Source organism: Drosophila melanogaster, chromosome 3L (genome assembly GCF_000001215.4).
Source record: "Drosophila melanogaster chromosome 3L".
In the NCBI taxonomy this organism is placed as follows: domain Eukaryota; kingdom Metazoa; phylum Arthropoda; class Insecta; order Diptera; family Drosophilidae; genus Drosophila; species Drosophila melanogaster.
Window position 1 is genome coordinate 7,125,587 of NT_037436.4, and position 8,026 is coordinate 7,133,612.

General features: G+C 44.3%; 5 protein-coding genes across 8 annotated transcripts, besides 1 other annotated feature; 4 read left to right on the forward strand and 1 right to left on the reverse strand.

The window, feature by feature from the left end:
* The first annotated feature begins 318 nt into the window (after positions 1 to 318).
* BBS1 (Bardet-Biedl syndrome 1) lies at positions 319 to 2,532 on the forward strand. The gene is made up of 3 exons (NM_139823.3): positions 319 to 619; positions 683 to 1,750; positions 1,833 to 2,532. The coding sequence occupies exons 1-3, from the start codon at positions 340 to 342 to the stop codon at positions 2,300 to 2,302; spliced, it is 1,818 nt and encodes a 605-aa protein (NP_648080.1). The 5' UTR covers positions 319 to 339; the 3' UTR covers positions 2,303 to 2,532.
* On the reverse strand, positions 2,327 to 2,678 carry Acbp4 (Acyl-CoA binding protein 4). Its single transcript, NM_139824.3, has one exon. The coding sequence runs from the start codon at positions 2,641 to 2,643 to the stop codon at positions 2,389 to 2,391; it is 255 nt and encodes an 84-aa protein (NP_648081.1). The 5' UTR covers positions 2,644 to 2,678; the 3' UTR covers positions 2,327 to 2,388.
* Positions 2,679 to 3,316: 638 nt separating this feature from the next.
* On the forward strand, positions 3,317 to 4,087 carry Acbp6 (Acyl-CoA binding protein 6). 2 transcript variants are annotated; one of them, NM_001300034.1, is made up of 2 exons: positions 3,317 to 3,374; positions 3,449 to 4,087. In NM_001300034.1, exons 1-2 carry the CDS (start codon positions 3,366 to 3,368, stop codon positions 3,686 to 3,688), a joined length of 249 nt encoding a protein of 82 aa, NP_001286963.1. In that variant the 5' UTR covers positions 3,317 to 3,365; the 3' UTR covers positions 3,689 to 4,087. The 2 variants fall into 2 exon arrangements, with proteins under 2 accessions (NP_001286963.1, NP_648082.1); NM_139825.2 differs by having other exon boundaries at positions 3,449 to 3,794.
* A 337-nt stretch (positions 4,088 to 4,424) lies between these two features.
* Positions 4,425 to 4,550: a mobile genetic element.
* Positions 4,551 to 5,287: 737 nt separating this feature from the next.
* On the forward strand, positions 5,288 to 5,919 carry Acbp3 (Acyl-CoA binding protein 3). Of its 2 annotated transcripts, NM_139826.3 has the most exons (3): positions 5,288 to 5,315; positions 5,386 to 5,424; positions 5,558 to 5,919. In NM_139826.3, exons 2-3 carry the CDS (start codon positions 5,416 to 5,418, stop codon positions 5,801 to 5,803), a joined length of 255 nt encoding a protein of 84 aa, NP_648083.1. In that variant the 5' UTR covers positions 5,288 to 5,315; positions 5,386 to 5,415; the 3' UTR covers positions 5,804 to 5,919. The 2 variants fall into 2 exon arrangements, with proteins under 2 accessions (NP_648083.1, NP_001163366.1); NM_001169895.1 differs by lacking the exon at positions 5,288 to 5,315 and having other exon boundaries at positions 5,379 to 5,424.
* A 357-nt stretch (positions 5,920 to 6,276) lies between these two features.
* On the forward strand, positions 6,277 to 7,877 carry Acbp2 (Acyl-CoA binding protein 2). Of its 2 annotated transcripts, NM_168192.3 has the most exons (3): positions 6,277 to 6,322; positions 7,063 to 7,091; positions 7,533 to 7,877. In NM_168192.3, the coding sequence occupies exons 2-3, from the start codon at positions 7,080 to 7,082 to the stop codon at positions 7,779 to 7,781; spliced, it is 261 nt and encodes an 86-aa protein (NP_729218.1). In that variant the 5' UTR covers positions 6,277 to 6,322; positions 7,063 to 7,079; the 3' UTR covers positions 7,782 to 7,877. The 2 variants fall into 2 exon arrangements, with proteins under 2 accessions (NP_729218.1, NP_523952.2); NM_079228.3 differs by lacking the exon at positions 6,277 to 6,322 and having other exon boundaries at positions 7,051 to 7,091.
* The last annotated feature ends 149 nt before the right edge of the window (positions 7,878 to 8,026 follow it).

Genomic DNA, 8,026 nt, shown 5'->3' on the forward strand with positions numbered 1-8,026 from the left:
ACTGTCGATGCTTGCACGTCTTTAGCAGGCCGGCCTTAAGTGTGACCAGACAAAATGCATTTTTGGCGGCCAATTTAAATAAAATTTTCTATCATCAGTAATTTGATCACAGTTTTACCTTTTGCCAAATGATTTTTTAGTTATACGTAGCTTTACCCTGTTAGCATTTAAGAATAATGCTGACGATCATTTTGTGTTTTTAAGAAAAAACCCAAATAAGTAACAAAAAATGTGCTGTCATCCCGGTTGCTAAGGACAAGAAAAACCAAAACAAAAGCATGTCCTGAATCACCTGTTCGTTTTCACACTGTGCTGCAAATTTTTCACCAAGATCCTGCCATGGCCGGTGCTCCCAACTGGCTTCACGTGGACACGGCGGAGGAGGCTCCTCCACCGCATCTCACCACCCTCACCAGTTGCATGGCCCTGAGCGACGTGCAGTGCGACGGATATGTCCGGCTGCTGGCGGCGGACATTTCACTGGACAATGCCGCCGAGGAGCCCACTGCCACGCTGAAGGTTTTCCGTGGTCTTAAACTCAAGCACGAGCAGCCACTGCCGGGGATTCCAGCGGCCATTGAAAGTCTCTACATCGACGAAACGGAGCCCAAGACGCCGGGTAGAAATAACGTTGCATTTTAATATTTTTAAATTAGATTCCATAATGAATACAATTTTCCAGTAATTGCCGTGGCCATCGCTGAGTCAGTGCTCTTCTATCGTCACCTAAAGCCATACTTCAAGTACACGATTCCCGCACAGGACTCCGAGGATCTGGAGCTGGAGGTATGGCGAAAACTGCCGGTTGTGAAGCCAAGTGCCCATCCCGCCCTGCTTGACTCCCTAAAAACCATAGACCACTCCAAGCTGTCGCGGAAATCGCAGCGACTTCTGCAAATGGGCGAGCAGGAGCGGGAGCACTTCATTGCCACGCACAAGGACTCCCCAGTGGGTCGGGTTGGCAACATTGTGGCCATGTGCTGCATAAAGCGCATCTCCAGCGATGCCAATCCCCCGTCCCACTTGGTCCTGGCCACCGATACCGGGCACATCATGATCCTGGAGCCGCAGGGCTTCAATTTGGTTTACCAGGGCAAGGCCTGCGATGATGAGACGGCCGTGCCGAGCCTGATCTCCGTGCAGGGAACCTTTGAGACGGATTTCTGCATCGTGGTGGCCACGCGAAATGGCGGTGTCTACCTCCTGCGGAAAAGCCAATCGGAGGGACAGGAGATCTTCAAGCTCGGCATCCCCCTAACCGGCCTCCTACTGCTGCCCATCGATCAGACGATAATCGCCTCCACCATGGACAATCGCTATCTGTGCTACTCAAAGCGGGGCAAGCTGTTATACCAGGTGCCCATGTCCGATCTACCCGTTTGCCTCCTACCGCTGCCCTTGACCCATCTGGGACTCACCCTGGTGGCCATTGCCCTTAGAGGAGGAGTGGTCAAGTTTTATTTGCAGCGCTACCTCGTCGACGAGTTTGTTCTCGAGGAGACGGTGGATGCCATGCTGTACGGACGAATGGGCATGGAGGATCACGTCCTCACGCTCGTTACTCAATCTGGTGGTATCGTGGTTAAGATCCTGAGACGTGTGTCCCGCTTTGAGCCCAAGGCCGGTGATTTGGCGAACAAGCGAGCATTGGGCGATAACAAATCCATCGTGGATGCCTCGATTTTGGATAAGCCCAAGAAGAGCTCCATCTTTGTGGAGCAGGCGGCAAGGGAGAAGCAGCAGGCCAAATGTAAGTAACCCTCTTATTTTCATAACACAATTTTATATAGTTATTGTTCTAATCAAGATTATTCTTTCATTTCCTATTCCAGCAACCTACGGAAGTTTCCAAGTGGAGCTGTGGCGTCTTCGCCACACAGCAGCCCGAGCAACCATCGATGCCATCAACTCGTCGGAGAGCACGATATCTGGAGACCTGACCCACGCACCCGTAAAGCTATCCGCCGAGGTCTGCGGCAGTGGACCCGCCTTTCGGCTCTACCTCACCGTTCAAAACCTGTCCACCTTTAAGATGGCCTCCAATCTGGTGGTTTTGCTTCACGCGGACCGGCGTCACTATACCATTCCGCAGACACTGGCCCGACTGCCGAGTGTCCTGCCAGGAGTTCCTCTACGGGTGGACTTCGAGGTGGTGGCGGTATTGGATCCCATGGACAAATTGCCACCGGCCAGCCTCACGCCGGATAACTCGCTGATCCGGGTTATGCTGATGAAGGCCGGCCAGGCCAAGCCACTGATCGCAGCCGCCATTTCGATGCCCCAATCCGAGGCAGCCTTCTAAGCGAAATATGTAAGCATTATGGATATTCATAATAAGATTTCGAGTTTATTTGTCAGATAGAGAACAGTCTGGAGAATAGTCTGGCCTTAGGCGTACTTGGGGGCATACTTCTCGTACACCTTCACGTAGGCCTCCTTGGCGGCATCCTTGGAGAGACCCTTGTGGGCGTTCCAGGCCTCGTACATGGCCTTCTTCTTGAGATCCAGAATGCCGGGCTTGTCGATGTTCACATCACCAACGGTAGCCTGCTTGAAGAGACCGTAGAACTCCAGGAACTCGGAGTCGGTGGGCTTCTTGGAGAAGTTCTTGGCGAGTTCGGCGGCTTCCTCAAAACTGACCATTTTGTCATAAGTTTGTAAAAGATACTAAGTTAGTCCACTCTACCAATCGTGCTCTTATATAGGCCATTTCAATTGATATTGAGAAATTTAATTAGTTTGAATACGAACAGGTGAATTGGCCAACTTGGTATCCATAATGCCGCTAAAATGGTTTAATTAATATTTTTTGGGGAACCTTGCGAGTAGATACTACTATCTACCTACCACAAAAGTCCGAAGAACTATTCTTAGTAACAGATCGTGCGAATTCACCATGATAACAAATAATAGCACCTGACTCACGTGAATTATGTGTAAATCAGAGTCCATGACTATGGAAAATATAGGCTAGCCATTAATTAAAGTATTGGCCATTTGGCTATCCAGATTTCTGTATTTAGATTTGTTGTTGGGGCTCGGCCCAATCAATCAATTAGATAGTGGGTATATAGCTTTCTGCATATGGCTCACTTCACTTTTTTTTTGTTTGCAAGTGCAAGAGCACAACTGATAAGCTGCCGTCTGACTAATTATATATTTCACTGCTCCAAAGAGGTACTCTCACTTTCCATGATTTCCCGCATTTTTATGATAAGCCCAAGTGGGAACTACAATTGCAGTGGGGGCCTGATAAGATTAGCGAAAGGTGTGAGCCATGTTTGCCAATATATAAACGGTGTTCACCCCCAAATCCGCACACAGATTGTTTTTGTTTGTCGAAGCCAACTAGCCAACTAACCAACATGCCCACCGTAAGTCTTACCCCGCCAAATAATCATCCGATAAATCGTTTGTGTAACCAACCATTTCTTGGGCCAACTTACAGTTTGAGGAGATCGTCGAGAAGGCCAAGAACTTCAAGAACCTGCCTAGCAAGGAGGAGTTCCTCGAGTTCTACGGCTACTACAAGCAGGCCACCGTCGGCGACTGCAACATCGAGGAGCCGGAAGATGAGGAGAAGAAGGCCCGCTACAACGCCTGGAAGAGCAAGGCCGGTCTGACCGCCGATGATGCCAAGGCCTACTACATCGAGGTCTACAAGAAGTACGCTCCCCAGTACGAATAAGTGCTATCCTAGTGCAAGACCCATTCCCTTGATCATCTAACGATGCTTAAGTTGGATAATTGTTGTAATTCTGTATTTATTGTAATTTTATAATAAACCAAACACGTATGCATTTAAACTGAACGCAACCAGCATTCTTTCACAACATGCTTATCTGAATGTGATTAGGCTGTATCGCATTGCAAATTGTACTTAACTATTTTTTATTTTCGTTTGACAAGCATACGATGATTGAAATAATATTACCCATATCACATTTAGCTGATTCTTCTACAATTCATTTTATCAATATAATATCTTTGCCTTAAGTCTGATCGATATGAGTAACTCAAGGCTGTACAAATATGGCAAAAAAGTTATAATATGACAGTCCCATTCATAAAAAATAAAACCTTGCACAATCTTCAAAGTTTTAGTTTATACTTTATCTAACAAAAAATGTATATTGGTAATTTTCCACCTCAGCTATCATATTAATTAATATATTTTATATTTTATTACTAATATATTTTCGGGAAAAAGTTACTCATTCGAAAGACTACGTGTAAGATTGTGAATGATTGATATGGCTGGATTTCTAATCAACAATAGGGTGGCGGATGTTTCCTGTTAAATATTAAAAAAAAAAACAGAAAAGTTTGTTAGTCAGCAACACTAACAGAAGTATATATATTTAATAATCATAGTTATGACGATAATGTGGTATGCATTAATATTTTACACATTAAAGAATAAGTTTTTTTTTTTATTTATTTATTTATTTAGAAGCGATGAATCAATACAATGCAATAACAGTAACATAACAGCGCAATTAACATATAAAAGATAAAACCAAACCTCTCACTAATCATGTGAGGACTTAGTTAAAGAATAAGTAGAAAAATGTTCTTCAAAATTATAGCATACTTTTAGGAGGTGAGTTAATTATAGTGGTCACCTGCGGAAAATTAAATGGTTAATGAAGAAAAATTAATCGTTAAATGAAAAAAATGTTAATCGTTAAATGAAGATCAAATTTTGGTCAACTTTTTCAACTATTGTTTGCAACTTGGTCCCATATGTATTTATAAGCAATGTTTAAAACATTCAGAAATATTTGATATATAATTACTATCTGGAACAAAGTGCTTAAAGTGATTAGAGAGATTCTAATTACTTTACTTTACTTTACTTACTATAAAATAAAAAGGGGCACAATTCAGCAGTAATCAGCTGATGCTAACCAAGGACACACAACCTCTTGCACAGAAATAGATTATTAGCTCGAATTTGAGATAATGAACTTCAGAGTTCGTCATTATTTATGGCTAATCGTTAAAGTTTTAAAGTCCAGAGACGAATTGGCAGGTGAATCCGGCCGTAGTGCCAAGGGCGGTCTCCCAGAACCTACCATAAACGACAAGTGTATCCGGGGGCTATCTCCAATATCGCTACCTTTGACAATGTCGCCCGCTTGTAGTTGGGCAGCGAAATTAGCGAAATAAAGATATCGATATCTGCTGATTACCAGCAAAATGGGAATATTTGCCGTGCGTCCATAAACCAACAGAGAAACGAAAGGGTCTCGAAACTATATAAGCGCGAATGAAAGGCCCAAAAGCCTTCAATCGTCTTTGCCTTTTCACCGGTAAGCACATTAGTCAAGGATCCTTGTTCAACTCAGTATTTAATTGGGATTATTACCTTCAAATTTTCAGCATTACCAACAAGAATCCTATACTAGCAACATGGTGTCGGTGAGTATTCTACACTTTGGATATAACGTCAATTTAGTGAAAGATTGCATAAGAGGAAATTCCCATTTTTCACACTTTTATGGTGTTATATAAGTACAAAGTTTCCTGACTGCGACTTTCCTTTGCTGAACAGTTCGAGGAAGCCACTGAACTCGCCAACAAGTTCACCAAGAAGCCCACGGATGCCGAGTTCTTGGAATTCTACGGTCTCTTCAAGCAGGCCACCGTTGGCGATGTGAACATCGAGAAGCCCGGCGCTCTGGCTCTCAAGGACAAGGCCAAGTACGAGGCCTGGAGCTCCAACAAGGGTCTCTCCAAGGAGGCTGCCAAGGAGGCCTACGTAAAGGTGTACGAGAAGTACGCCCCCAAGTACGCCTAAGCCGGCAACCGATCAAATCCGATCCAATCCGATTCCGATTGCGGACCCCCCATGCACCTGCCATCACCACTATAGTACTTAGTTGGACAATAAAGATTACCAGATATATGAGCAATAATCAGGTGTTTGTCCGGCTGAGCGGCATTTTATTGGAGCTTTCGTGCATTATGGAACTAAAATGGAGATGGAGATTTGGGAGCGGTGGGACCCCTCGAACTTTGATCCGAACGAGATTACGTGTCTTGACAGTGGTGTTTGGTGGGGTGAATTATCAGGGAATCGAAATCGGAGCTGTTATCCGTAGGCCTGCATTATCAGCAACGCGAATGCCTAGCCCCACTTCAGCGAAAGCTTCCCGATCCACTGAGAATCGGAGTGGAGCTTAACCGCTCATTTTGCTCACTGGGGAGAAGCTTTCTCGTTGCGGGCGATCGTGCGATATGGAATGACTTAAATTGAAAGTCACCGCCGGATTGGAATTCAGACACTGTTTAGTTCTGTGGCAAACAACACACAACAGTAAGTGTTTAGTTTAAATTCAATTACCCAGCTGCTAATGGGTGGTAATATCAGTGCTGGTGACACATAAAGTGGACATTTCGTGCGAGTTTATACACCTGCAGAGCTCAATTATGGAAATTCGCCAGGCAACAGGCACTGATGAAAATATAGTACAAAAAATCGCTTTTGAAACGCATATTCTGGAACATGCTAAACGAAACTTGTCACCTTGACCTATTGCAATTTCCAACGCCCATAAACTAAATGAGTGCCTTTTAAATGATTACTTATTTTAGAACTGCAAGATGGCGTGGCCATAACTAAGCATGACCATATGTATGTGCCAGATATTTTGCTCAGTGCTAGACACGTACAAAGCCCACGTCCGTATCCAAATTGGTCGAAATTCGCCGGCCAATAGCGGCCGCTAACGGTTGCCCGCTCGCTCCCTTTCAAAAATCTCGCAGTCGAGACAAATATTTGCGTCTGCTGTTTCCGCAGCATAATTTCCCAGTTCTACTCGAATTATGTATTTCAGCCGGGAGAAAGTCGAACAAACATCTATCCATTAGCAAACATTCGTAGGGTCTTCAAGATCGCCCCCCGGGGCCAAAGGTCATTTCCAGCTGGCTCTGTTTGGCACACGCCAGCCTCTTCACTCGGAACTGGTTTTACTTATTATGCTAATAAACATTAAGCTGACCACTTCATAAACATGACTAATTAAACATTTTTTTTTACAATTCCACTACTTACAGATAAAATCTAACCCAGAATGGTTTCCGAGGTAAGTACTTTTCCCAAAAGATTATGCACTGATAGCAACAGTCTACCAACATTTAGGGCGCGATAGCCTTGCTGCTAATCACCTGTTCGATTACTATACACTGAGCGAAATCTATTCATAAGCGATTGACTTTTCAATCTTAAAATTGTAATCGTAATATGAGATAAGATTGTGTTTCCGCTGAAGCAAGGACAGCTGTTCAAATACGATTTTGTTTTGAAGTAATAACCGTTTTCGGTTGAAATCGATAATTATAATTTTTTGTAGTTTCCAGAGAATATTTTTATCTCGCACAACTATTTTTGTTAGTTTTAATGACAGTTTGTTAGTAGATATTGTTGCAACTAATATTCCAAACCTTTTTTATAATACCACTTTCAATAGATTTTACGATCCCACTTGATAGATTTTCCACTAATAAATCATCCCGTCTATCTTCAGCAATTCAACGCCGCCGCCGAGAAGGTGAAGAGCCTGACCAAGCGTCCCAGTGATGACGAGTTCCTGCAGCTGTACGCCCTGTTCAAGCAGGCCAGCGTTGGTGACAACGACACCGCCAAGCCGGGTCTCCTGGACCTGAAGGGCAAGGCCAAGTGGGAGGCCTGGAACAAGCAGAAGGGCAAGAGCAGCGAGGCCGCCCAGCAGGAGTACATCACCTTTGTGGAGGGCCTGGTGGCCAAGTATGCCTAAAAACCCAATCCCAGCAATTAGCGATCTTAAACCAGCTAGAGACTATTGTAATGTTACCTTTAATGCGGAATAAACTTCGTATGTTAATTTTGTACTAAAAGATATTGACCCGGTGACTCAAGAGGTGCATACGCCTGGCCTGGGGCTATTTAACTGGCAAATAGAGGAAGTGGCTGGCTGCACCGCTTTGCAGTACTTTGAACCGCCAGTGGCGCTTGTTAGCGGTGCATCGTTAATGGATCTTC

Excerpts from the sequence above, each read along its gene's own strand:
- BBS1 (NM_139823.3), top strand. The coding sequence starts at position 340 with ATGGCCGGTGCTCCCAACTGGCTTCACGTGGACACGGCGGAGGAGGCT. Across the intron at positions 620-682 it reads AACGGAGCCCAAGACGCCGG|TAATTGCCGTGGCCATCGCT; the intron begins GTAGAAATAACG and ends ACAATTTTCCAG. Across the intron at positions 1,751-1,832 it reads GGAGAAGCAGCAGGCCAAAT|CAACCTACGGAAGTTTCCAA; the intron begins GTAAGTAACCCT and ends TTCCTATTCCAG.
- Acbp4 (NM_139824.3), bottom strand. The coding sequence starts at position 2,643 with ATGGTCAGTTTTGAGGAAGCCGCCGAACTCGCCAAGAACTTCTCCAAG.